Source organism: Thermobia domestica, chromosome 15, assembly GCF_964235325.1.
Source record: "Thermobia domestica chromosome 15, izTheDome1.hap1.1, whole genome shotgun sequence".
Classification (NCBI taxonomy): Eukaryota; Metazoa; Arthropoda; class Insecta; order Zygentoma; family Lepismatidae; genus Thermobia; species Thermobia domestica.
The window spans coordinates 45,591,453-45,604,729 of NC_137468.1; the positions used below are offsets into that span (position 1 = coordinate 45,591,453).

General features: G+C 35.1%; 1 protein-coding gene across 3 annotated transcripts in view; it reads left to right on the forward strand.

Annotated features, from left to right (window-relative positions):
* The window catches only part of br (broad-complex core protein), a 177,150-nt gene that overhangs the window by 124,257 nt on the left and 39,616 nt on the right, over window positions 1-13,277 (forward strand). The window contains exon 6 of one of the 3 annotated variants that reach the window (XM_081739669.1): window positions 8,832-9,113. The exons of the other annotated variants lie outside the window; for them this stretch is intronic. Within the exon in view, the coding sequence (XP_081595795.1) occupies window positions 8,832-9,088 (257 nt within the window). The 3' untranslated portion in view covers window positions 9,089-9,113. The remainder of the gene's footprint in view (window positions 1-8,831; window positions 9,114-13,277) is intronic. 3 annotated transcript variants of the gene reach the window in all.

Sequence of the window (13,277 nt, forward strand, 5' to 3'; positions counted from 1 at the left end):
GTTTTCCAGTCACTGGGTTACTGCTTTACGCATGTACAAATGAGCCCAAGTTTCGTCTGTATTTATAATCTGTACAAAGAAATTGTCACATTCATTCCGTAGTTATATGCAGTTTTTTTTAAAATCACGACACTGGACTTTGCGGAATCTAAAAGTGTTGTTCAGAATATGGAGCACGGTTCTGTGTCGTTCGCCATCGTTAGTGTCAGACTCTAGTGTAGTCCATCGATTTTCAACCCCTAGCACAGAAAAAAATGTGCTGAATTATGTTACGTTAGTTTGGGGTCCTAAACGGCATCCAGTGCTTTTCATCCATCGCGCCGCCATGACATGCTTCACTCAGCCTCTGAAAACAGTGCTGTGCTCTTCGGCAATATCTCTTTTCACTTCCAGATCCTCGGACGCCGTTCCCCTTTCGTAAACATTTCGTTAGAACTTACGAAATCTTCACTTTAACTGTAGGACACACATGACTTCAAATGACTGAATAAAAGACAACCGTTTCTACTCGACTTATTTGTTCGGCTCAGTAGTTACATAGCATGCTCAATATTGTCAACTCTGTATCGAAGTATATAATACCAGTGACTTAACAGAGAAACATTTCTTTTATGCTGATTATTGAAGTACTGAGATTGAAGTATATAGTGTCTCTGCTTTAACTTATAACGGGATAATCAAGTAGCAGATTCATCTATCGCCTAATTACTGTTTGCTTGTATTGTGATCGGAATTATTGGTTTTTATTGAGAGTGTCGAGTCTCGACATGTATTATAGTGGGTTGTAGTAAGCAGTCAGGTAAACTATTTGTGTGCGCCAGAAGGAGAAGGGCCCAAACTCGCTCCCCTATGGCACTACTGGTAATACGTTAGGATTACCAAATTATGTATTCAGTGGATATAGTACCTATTGTCTAAATAGTCGTTTAAATGAGGACCAAACTCCAATCTAAAAAGCCAAAAATAATATTTATGACAGTTAAATCACTGACCTACCTAACCATCTACAAAATGTACTAGCATTTTTTGTAATCAGAGTCGTCGTAATAGTTACTTTCTACACCTTTAACATATCTGTGAAGACCGTAAGATTTCGTTGTTTTTAAGTGGTTAGACGTGACAGTGTTGGCGAAAGTACTGCTTAATTAAAATTTCTTGCATATGGATAAACAGGGTTCCTACTGGTCAGGGAAGTAAGGGAAAATGGTGCATTTCTTTTTTTCTTTTTCTCTTGCGTTTCCATTTCTCTCGTCAAACCACAACAGTCACGTCTATAATCGTATACAATAACGAAACAAAAAATAAAACAAGACGAGAAATGAACTAACGATATGTAACGAATGTTTGCTTTATTGAGAAGTTGTTAGACAAGTTCGCATTTCCTCTTGTATCAGAATTAACGCGTATGTCAGTGTAGTCGCAACTGCAGAGATGTATAAAACAGGTGATGCGACTGCATTGAAGATGACGTTTTTAGTAGGAAAATGATTAATAAATGCTCTTCAGTAAGTTTACTAAAACTAAGCTCATTGTAATTCAAAAGAGCAAGAAAAAAAAGTACACAACGAGGAAAAAAAGAGAGATGGTTAATGAACGAATATGTACTTGGATACCATATAGTAGGCCATTAAATTTTTAAAGGAGTATTCTACTATCGGTATGCCATATCTCAACCCAGTTTGACCAATTTGACTAACAAAACAATCTTCGTGTTGGTCAATTGAAAATGAAATGAAATCTTTAAGTTTTACGTCCCACGGTTATGCCGGTTAGGCTAAAGGAGACGGTGATAATGAGAGATGAGTGAAATGGTGGAATGAAGAAAGTGGGAGGAAACGGGGAACCCCGAGAAAACCCACGAGCACGGTGTTTGTCCACCACAAAGTCCACACGGCGCGAGCTGGGATCAAACCATGGACCCCAAGGACCGGAGGTGAACGCTCTACCACTGAGCCACCGCGCCCCCCTTGGTCAATTGAGAGTAAACATTAATATCTCATACACCTGTCTAGTAAACTAATGAATATGTCACTGCTGGAATGGAATTTGGGATCACATAAATCAGAAATAGATGTTAAGTGTTGGGAAAGTTGAAACTTACAGGACTGCTGGAGAAGTTTTTGTAAACTACCATTAGCAGTGGTGCTAGTGCTCCGCTATTATAAAACTCGGAAGATAGATCTTTCTAAGTTTAAATTGTCTTTGTTTAAGCCTATTCATTTAGTTTTCATTTTTTTAAATATATATAATTTCAAATGTAGTTTTAACACCAAAACAGTGAGTCGAGCGACTTAGCTTTTGTGGATGAAACAATCCAATAGGATTTTGTGTACAATTTGTTATCCGAATTCCAGCGCGCGATCGCACATTTCTCAATGATGAATTTCGTAAGGTTGTTCATCCACGTCTGTTGTTGCCAGTAATCTTGAAGCTCTTTCATGAAATGATTGAGAGAGATCGGCATGTGATACACCATTAGATTCAGGCACTTTTGAACAATGACGTAAAAAACAGCCTATGATTTTGCTTGGTCACCTGAGCGTACGGAAACTTTCAAGCCTTTGAATCCTATACAACTTGACTGAAGCTCAAAAACAGGTTAATGTCAATTGGTGTAAGGAAATAATAAAAATTTCAACCAAAGTCAAATTTCGACTCAAATTTTTGTTTGGAGTGTTTCAAGTGAGCCGAAACCAGCAGAAGTTGTTCGTTCGAGAGTGCTGCCAAGCAGGTGATTGTTCGTTTGTTTGGTTATACCGGACATGTGACAACTTTTGAAGATCGAAGGATTGTTAAATGCTGAGTGGTACACAAAAGATTTATTTGCCAGAGGCCATCAATGAATTGCATAAAACAAACCGAAATCGTCACATCATTCTTTATCACGAAAACTCCAGTTTCCACTCAGCACACCAAACTTTTTTTTTCCCACTAAAAACGAATTAATTTCTCACTGTCCGTATTCACCTGGTTTTAACACCTCATGACTTTATTCTCACATATGAAAAATAGATACATCGGAAACGATTTGTGTCGCTTGAAGCAGCTATTGATGCAATCCGAACAACAGTTTTTGAGGTACTTCTTTCTTCAAACTGCTATGAAAAATAAAACAATTAAGCTAAAACAAACAAAGATAATTTAAACATAGAAATGTCTGCTTGTCTGAATTTTATAATAGCGGAACACTGGCTCCACTGTTAGTATTTTGCAGAAACGTTTCCAGTAGCCCTTGTATTAATATTGAACTTAACTTCAGAAAGCGTCTTAAATTATTGTACAGTTTCAGTAGGTTTTCCTATCTTCTTCAGCGGTTAAATCGAAACTTCAACTGGAATTCGCGTCACACGCATAGCATTAACTTCAACTCTGATAATTTTATCGGTGTCGTTCAGATGTGTAATATGGTTTCCATCTCGTCAGAGCAAAAGGAAATAAATAGAACTGAGTAAGAAACTATCACTAGGAATGCACTCTGAAAATTTTGGAGATTTAATAATACATCATAATACATCAAACTATTGTAAACATAAAAAAAAAACTTGTGAAGATAAACAAGGAGAAATACTTTGTGTCAGTTCATGATTATATAGAATACTAAGAGCGATTATTAGTAACTATTTACGTATGTTACATTGTGATATTCCAGTATCTTCCTTTATTATTTTTAATTTCGCTTATGTACAGCTCTGTTTCAAAACACTTTGATAACAATCAATTACAGTCTTATTTATTCGTATTGCGTACTGCAGTCGTACTGTTTTTCGTGGCTTTAAGCGTTTCTTGCTAGCTAGACTATGAATCAGTGTGTTCTTTTTTTTAAAACATAGCTGTGCATTTCAGATATTTTTCTTTCTTCCTCGTGGTCGGGAATAGATAAGTGGAAAATAAAATACAATAAAGCCTGTGTGAATTTATCTTGTAGTATCTCGTGACATGAAGTTACTGAAAATCTTAGGAAATTTTTCAGATTGGAGTGTCATACTGAACCCAATTTTTCGTGCTCGTGAGCACTTGACCAAATATAGATATGTTACGATGCCGAAATAGGAACAACAAACAGGATGTCAGTCGTTGTTCCTTGTTGGAAGGCTACCAACAATGTGTGGGGCATCCACTTCTCAATTTGTAGACCTTCCGTATGCAGTGCAAGTGAAGTTTGACTTTTTTCTTGGAACTCTGGAAGCATTCGGCAAGTTCACTATAAATTTGACTGCTGTCTTCCTCTGTGGCAGCCTTCAGGGTCTCGTCGTCCAACTGATGTGATTGCCTACTTCGGGGGCCAGGCAGGGCCGTTTTTAACCTCCCCGGCGCCCTAAGCATTTCAAATTGTTACCTCCCCCCACTATTTCCAGAGCACCTCCTCCTTCAGTTATTATTTTGCCAGTTTTGATTCGGGAGGGGTTTTCCCTTTCTTTATTTTTGCTCTTTGGAGAGTCGTTCCATTATCCACCACCTATGGACCCGGACTGGCAACCGGCAACCTTAAGGAAAGGATAGTGGCATGATTTGGCCACTCTTGTATGCTAAATTATACGTATCATATTTACATTAGTCGCCGAGATCTAGTTTGTTCGTAACAAGGTAGCTCAACCGGAACGGGAAAGACTTTTTCTGCACCAGCATATTTTAATTTATTTTTTTCTCTATTTTCGCGCCCAAATCTGCGCCCTAGGCACGTGCCCAAGCGGAAAAGCGGCCCTGGGGTCAGGTGGATTTGTTCATGGCATTTTCCCCAAATGTCTGACGTATTCGACTACTTGATATGGCCACCTTAACGTGATACAGATAAAACCGCGAACGAGCAGCTTCCGTATCTCCATTGCACTTCGACACTGGACGAGCTGTGATTGCTGGGTGTGCGCAACGTTACTGTATTGGCGCAGGTCAATAGTGACACTAACGTTGTATCGTTTTTCCGGCGCGTAAGTCTCTTAATTTCCTCTCTGTAGTGCTTCATCAAATGGGACGTCAAAAATGGCAAGAACTTTTGAAATTACTTTGTATCTTGATTCCACTCGCTAACTATTTTTCTATATTTACTTTCTATTATCTTAATTTCCCATTACTTTCCTCCGAATTTAAATTGGTTACACATCTCATTTCTTTACTCTTTCTAATTCTTGCATGACTTCAGTTTTTTCCTTTGTCACGTTGTTTGTCTTCATAATTGTATAGATAGATTTGCCTTTTTATGCATTGTTTACTTATCCTTTCACTCATTGTGTACAATATCTCTTCCGTATTCCATTGTTTCTTAAGTGTTTTTTGTTTGCGGTACAGTGCTGCTTCTGCAGCCCGATGCACGTAAAGTTGGATATGCTCCCATTGTGCGTTTGTGCCTACATCTGTCGTTTGTGTGCTTGAATACATTTTTTCAAATCAGGGGCGGATCCAGGGCCTACTTCTGGGGGGGGCGGTGGTTTGTCATACTGCTACTTTTAAGGGCTCCAAACTTTGGAATGGGTTTTATTTATATATATAAAATAAGAAAGTTTCCTCTTCTCTGGGGGCGATCGCCCCCCCCTGGATCCGCCCCTGTTTCAAATATTTGTATGAATTGATTTCTTATGCCTTCACTTTGCAGTATCCAATTTTTATTCCATACTTCACATCTGGCTACGTTTTAAGTTGTATATGTACTTAAGCTAGGTTGAAATAAGCAATATATCGTTGGTATCTAATTCTTGTAATTTATTAACAACCACTCTTAGCTACCATTTATTCTTATGATCTGTGAATAGTTAAATCTTAAACCACTTGTTCCCCAAGAAAAAGTACCTTCAAAATCAGTGTTCTTTTTACTGGACTTAATCATTTCTCAGCGAAATACTGCTTAAGGTAAGAAGATGAATACTTATAGATCTAAGAGAACTTAAATTCGCCTTCATTTTTATCTTTTTTAAGAAAAAAAGCTGTAGTAGCTCGAGTATCTTACACCATAGAGACAGTTATACCTGTGATGCATATAATTATTATTACTATTATTATACGTATAATTACAGAGGGCAATGACTCCTAAAAGAAGAAAATTTTGATCTGAAAAAAAGAAGTTCGACGGTACTTTCATCGAAAATGTCTCGCTAGTATACAGTATAAATTACAAATTTCATGTTCGATTTTCGGCGGGAGCTCATGTGATTCGGATTCCACGTTAATCAGTAGGTCCACGTCTCATATAGCCTCGCTGCTGGAAAGGGACGTAAAATTCAAAATCAACTCAACAAATTTCATATATCCTCGAGGTGAACCAGTAAGAATTGCTGATCTGTCAGTTCTCTAAATATATTTTAGTAAACAAGAATAAGATCTCTTTCCTTCCTTGTATAACAGGGTGTCTATCGGTCACGAAAGTCTCCAAAAAGCAACGAAATGAGAAAACGTTCACGAAAGTCAAGAAATCTAGCTTTTTGGTCACGTTTAAAAAAAATTGTACAAATACAGACTGGAAAATATGTTGTTCTATAAAACGTCAAAAATTCACCTCCAAAAATGTCTATGTCGGCTTTAGACGCTATCAAATCGCAAATGCTTCTACCGCATACATAAAAATTCGACCTAATTCGCACCCAAATTTGCTCTTGATAATGTGTTGAAATTTTATGGTTTGGTAAAGAAAAAGTCACGAAATTTCATTTCGGAATTTAGTTACCACCATGTATAAGTTTCTTGAAGCTAAATCGACCAAAGGGTTTTTTTTTTTTCTTTCTTTCTTTCTTGCGGAGAGAATATTCAAATTAGGTTATGAAAGATAAAACCTTCTATTAACGTGGACTCCGAACCACGAATTGACTTTAATCCAGTGTAAACCATTACAACTCACAATAAAGGCCATTTCTCACCACACTGTCTCGCCTCCAATAGAGATGCATTACAAGACCACCCACCGACTCGACGAGAGTATAACTGCAAGAAGTACAATAGTACATCAAGTTTCCATGTTTTTCTGTAATCTTGGAGTTTTTATGGTACGGTATTGCCATAGGGTAAACAGGAATTGCAAGATCTGATACTATCGAAAATTGTTGTGAATACAATTCATATTTTAAAAATACTCTGCCCACAGTTGGCCGAAGTCCACATGATATACTTCCATGTGTCTCACTTGCTTAACTTCTAGAGGTTTTATTCAGTTCGCTTCGACTTCGACGTTTTTTTAATCTATTTCGTCTGCTTATTTACGTTTTCGTTAAGCAAACTTTCTTGAGTTAAATATAGATATATGTAGCATGTACAAACATTTAAAACATTATCATCATATGTATTTTACCATTATTGGTAGATCACTTGCTGCAACTTAGAAGCTTCCATGCTCTACGCTCTTCCGCTAAGCTCTTCGTCTTCACGTACGATTTTTCTGTTTTAATGTCATCTATTAATTGTAGTCTCCTTCCCCTCCATCTCTTTCCTGCCACCATACCCTCTAGCACTTCCCTCATGATACAGTTCCTTCTTAACCAATATCCCAACTAGTTTCTCTGCTTAACAATATCTAAAATTGTTCTTTTCTTTCCTTCCATTTCTAACACCCTCTCATTCGTTTTCCGATCGACCCAGCTAATTCTCGCCATTCTTCTTTACACCCACATTTCGAAAGCTTCCAGTTGTTTTTCATCATTTTTGTGTACTGTCCATGTTTCTGTCCCATGCAGTACAACACTCCAGACTAAGCATTTTATATAATATATATTGAAAATAAATACATCGTAATTTGAAAGATGTAAATAGGTTTTCGATAAGTAATTTCGTTCAAAAAGATTGCAATTGTAGGAAATTAAGGGAACAAGGCATTACGAAAATAGATATTTAAAAACTATTTATTTAGGTATTTATCTTTTTTTTTCATGATTACCTTCAGTGGTTATGAAAATTATTTTACTGTGTAGTTTGTGAAAACAAAAGGGGATAGAGATATTAATTTAAAATAAAATAATTAACGAAGTACGTAAGTAGAATTCCATTACATTGATGTTCTTGCTTACATGCACCGGATGAAAAGAAAATAAACTTATTAATATGCTTTCTGTGTTCATTAAATACTTTTTTTTTTTATTATCTGTATTGTTAGTATATGTGTGTGTTTGGTAATTTATAGGAATTCTAACATTATATCTTTCGTAGTGATTAAAAAAAAATAAGTATCTTTCTCAAATTCTGCAGTTTAGTATATTAATTTGTAAATTAGCAATTGTATTTGTACGTCCATTGTTTCGTTGTAGAGAGAAAAATATGCAGTTCTTTTTTTATTTTGTGGTAGAGTGTAGAAGATTAGATTGCGTCAACATTTAAAAATTATTATAATAGTTCAAAAAGCTTGACTTTTCATTGAATATATTAGATAATGCTGTTATTAGGTAATGGCAAGCTTCATCGTACTCTACTTGTGGAAATTCTAACATCTGTATACTAAGCGTTTTCTCGATGTTTTTATTATTATTATTTAAATCTTTATTTTTGGTTGCTGTATGCTAATGATTTTGTCTCATGCATGCCATTAGTTATTTATTTTTTTATTACCTTTTGGCAGTTTTTCTTAATTAATTTTTTATGTTAATTGCTAAGAAAGAGCACTGAAGTATATGTTTGTTTTTAGCATTTGATGGAAGACCTGTGTGATCGCAGCTTATACTACTCTCTGAGAATATATATACATAGACCTAATTAGTATCCTTGTACTGCCAAGAAGAGAGAAAAATAATAACAAAAAAGGAAAAAAAAAAAAAGAATAAATTAGTTTGGTTGCCACTAAAATTTTAACAGATTTTTATATTCTGTATGCATCGTCTATCAACCAACAAGTCAGCTCGATTTTTTCCATTTTCTGCTTACAGGGTCCCCAGCCAATCTTCTCAAGAAAAAATTTTTCTGCCAACTCTGCGGTAAAATACTGTGCTCAAAAGCCAGTCTGAAACGGCACGTAGCAGACAAACATCAGGAAACACAGCAGGAATTCCGCTGTGTCATATGTGAACGGGTTTATTGCTCAAGGAACAGTCTAATGACTCACATCTATACCTACCATAAAAGCAGACCTGGGGATTTGGAAGCGAAACCAGTTTTTGAACCGTTCAAGCAAGAAAGTCAATGAAAATGCCTGGCTGTTATCGTCGTTGGTTGGTGACTTTGTTTTATGCATTTCTACACTGCTCTCTCTATCTTATTATTATTTTTTTTAACACAATCCTCCTTTATTTTGCTTTTGGGTGTAGTCATTTGGTGGCAGTATTATTATTTGTTTGTGTGCGTGTGTGTGTACAAAATTAAAAAGCATTTTTTCTTATCTCTTCTCCGTAGTAGGTTAGCTGCTTTATTTTTTTTATTTTTTCACCCTTTTTTTTTTATTATTATAGTTGTGGTTGGAATCAGCATGTTTGGCTTTCTTGGTTTGTGTTTTGGTTTTGTAGCAGTAGCTTCGCTAGTTTGAATAGTAAATGCTTATTATTTTTATTGCACCTTTTGCGTATATTAAATTATTGTTTGATTAGTATATAAAATATTTAAAAAAATAAACAAACCACATTTCCGTTTGTAGAAACATATTTTAAAATAATTGAACAAATTAATTTGTGTTATTTTGTTGCAGATGATTTTGGTGATATCTTACTCTTAACTATCTTAATAGCAATATAATTAATTACGTGTGTATGTATTATATTTCGTGTGTTGAACATTAGGTAGCATCTATACTAGTGTTAAATTTCTAAGGTCAAATTCAGTAAATATGCGAATTATAGTGCGGATAAAAGTAATTATATGATACTAATTGCGCCATAGATCACTAAATTACGAAAACAGAGTACTTATAATGGGATTGAGAAAGCTGTCATGAAAATATTGAACTCTCCAATAACGAAGTGTCCCTATGGTTTTTATTTATTTATTTTCCTACGTCTTTCAGATAATTCTGATTTCATACGTTTCGAAAAACAGTATTTCAAGGACATTGCTCTCATTTGTTTCATAGAACCTTTTTAAGTACTATAGCTGCTACGGCCGTAGTGAACCAGCCTATCTCATCACTCAGTAAAACATGAGGGTGTATGTAGTTATTTCTATATATACATATACAAAGGTTACGTGAATATACAATATTGTCCTGATTTCCATACAAATTTTTTCATTAAAATACTTAAGTATGGCCCTTAGAGAATAAATAGTTTTTCCGTCGAACGTATATAATAAAAGCATTGTATATAATCCCTTTGTCACCACGATATCAAGTCCTTTGATCCAATTTGTAGTAGTGTATAAAAACTGAACGTATATTTGTCCGCTACACAAATGCACACGGTTGACTCGTGTAAAATACATTTTGGAACGTATATATAGTATCTACCTCAAACTGTATTTGTCATGTTAACTTCGTATGGAATGCGTCTCCTAAGGAAGAATAGGAATTCAAAATTTTAAATTATATTAGAGGCCCCTCAAATTAGGGAGGTAAAACTTTGTATATAAAATCATTGAAAGTACGTACACATGTATCCCAGCGTTTACGAAAATTTTACTATTAGAAGGAAAGGGGTCAATTTCGTTAATGTTTTTCTTAATATATGTAAAATTGTCATCGATGTTGCCTGTCGTAAACAAAAAAATAGCTAAAACGTTTAAAATGAATTTTAGAACAGAGCACTTCGATGTTTTGATTTTCATAAACTTTTTTTTTTTTTTTTTTTTTTTTACGCCTGCAGAAAAAAATAGTTTCTGTCGTCGATATTATTAGAGTTACGAATTACTATCAGTGGTATGTTGCATCCAAGAAGCAAAGAAAATAATGTTATGATTATTAGACGCCCTCTCAGAAAAGTTAAAAGGTTTCGTATTTCGTACGTTTTGTACCCATAGTCATTGTTGTTTCATAAGGTAAATTACATGCGTAAATTTTACGACATTATCCGTCCGCAAAATAATAGTATCGTAATATTAAATTTAGAAAAGATAAATAAACATACAGGTGCTAGTATGTAATCAAAACAACTTCTTTAGTACCTAAAAACAGATTAAAATTAATTTAATACCAGTGCCTCTTTTTCTAAATAGGTAAATGATGTAGAATATATGTGCTGTAGTGAGGTCGTCTAAATGAAATTAATGTGTTTTACAGATTTGTGACGTGAGTTAAAACGTGCTCTTAAGGTAGCAAAATAAACAGTGTACCTTTTCAGACCAGTAACATATACAGCTGTAACTTTCATTTGTTAGGCCTTTATATTAAAAGTACGGTTTTGGATTACATTAAGCAGCTATTATAAACATTTCTGTGCCTTTCTTGGACCCTATATGTATTTAATTTAAAATGATAACACATTAATCACGGAAGCAAAGTTAAGAGTGCAAAGTAATTTTCATTCGTACTATGTAAGACTGATTTTTCATCTATATTAGAGCCGTTAATTAAAATATTTCATGTAAAAAAAAAAAAAAAAAGTTCCTTCACGCGCTACTCTATACACCAAGTTCTCAAAGTGGGGTCCGCGGTACCTAGCCAAGGGGATCCGCGACGCCTAAAAATTGAAATGTGTTGTAATAAAATGAAGTTCACAGCTGTTATGCAAGAAGTATTTCCTCAGTTACTAAAAAGAAAGCAATTAGAAATTATACCTGCGTTTGTACAGTGAAACCTGTCAACTTGGCCACCTCTCTAAGTTGGCCGCTGCTTATCTTGGCCTAGTTCGTCTTGAACCTGCATTTTCCCCATAAGACATTCGTTACTTACTACTCTATAAGTTGGCCACCTGTCTATCTTGGAAGTTGGCCACACTGAAGCAATGGTATCCTATGATGATATCGATAAATTTACCTGCGTATCTTGGCCACGCAAAATACTTTTTTTTTTATATTATTATTTTTCTTAACTCTTTCGTATTCCCATATGAGATGCAGATGTTCTGTACTTGTGACTGGAGAAAAGAAGCAAGGCTTCACGCGATTTGCTCTTGGAGGTCAATGGCCAGAAGACTACCCTGATAAAGGGGTGGTGAAGGAAGATGTGAATAAGAAAAAGTACGTACAGGAATTCAGTAAATGCTTGTACGTATTTGTTTACCCTGTCTGTTTTGGTAAAACCATTAGCTATATCTGCTCCTCTCATTAGTGGGGAGCTTTAGTAATGCCGGAAAATTCTCAAGGTTAAAACTAACTATCTCAATTGTCAACTATTGGCACCTGTCGGTTTGTCAAAAGATAGTGGAGTTTTTGAGATATGAATTCCCTCAAGATTTTCTCAAAACATCTTTTGCTCCGAGGGAAACACTTCTAGCTCATTAACAAGAGGTAGTTAACTACAATTTTAAAATGTGCATATCTGCCAAAAAGAACAAAACAAATACGTCTAGAATGAACCACCATTCAGTAACAACTGAAGTCATATGAATTGCATATGAATTTCTCAATTTATAACTTAGCTTTTCTTGTTTTCAATCTGAATAACTTGGTGTGCTATAATATTAATCTCAATAAACTGCATACATACACTAAAAAAATCAGGTGTTGAAACAACACAAAATGACTACCACTTTAGCGTGTTACTTGTATGTTAATTCAGCAGCAAGCACATTGCCTTCCAGGTATATCAGAAATAACTCTTTACTACCTGGGAGAATTTTCATTGGTATTTATCGTTTAATAGAAGCAAGGCTTTTGGCGAAGTATATTTGTCACTTATGCCAAGTAATGAATGATGCTCTATGTTTTCTGTAATCGGTCACAATAATATTGGTGAAAACCTGTGAATCGTCTGACAATAGTTACATAGGCAACAGTTCTGCCATCTTCTGTTTATACGTGCGAAGACACAAGAATAACAGATAAAGAAAACAAATGGAAGCACTGTTCTCTGTGTAACTGTTGTCAGATGATTCAAAGGTTTACAACAATATTATTGTGACTGATTACAGAAAACATAGAATGTGTGTAGTTACTTGCCACAAATGTGAAATATATTTCGCAAAGCTTTGCTCGTACCAGCCAATAAAAACAATACAAATACTCATAGCTAGTAACGAGGTATTTTTGATATGCTCTAAGGCGACGTGCTTGGTGTTGAATTGATACACAAGTAACACGCTAAAGTGATAATCATTTTGTGTTGTTTCAACACCTCATTTTTTGCTGTGTATGCTTCTATTTCATGGTTGTTTGTGTTATTGTGTTTTCAAGCCGAATAATCCAATGTACCAGTCTAGTTTTCAGGAAGAGAAAGGTATGCACATATATTAAACATACTATAATATTATTTTCTAGTACTGTATATTTTTACGATTACTCTATATGCATTA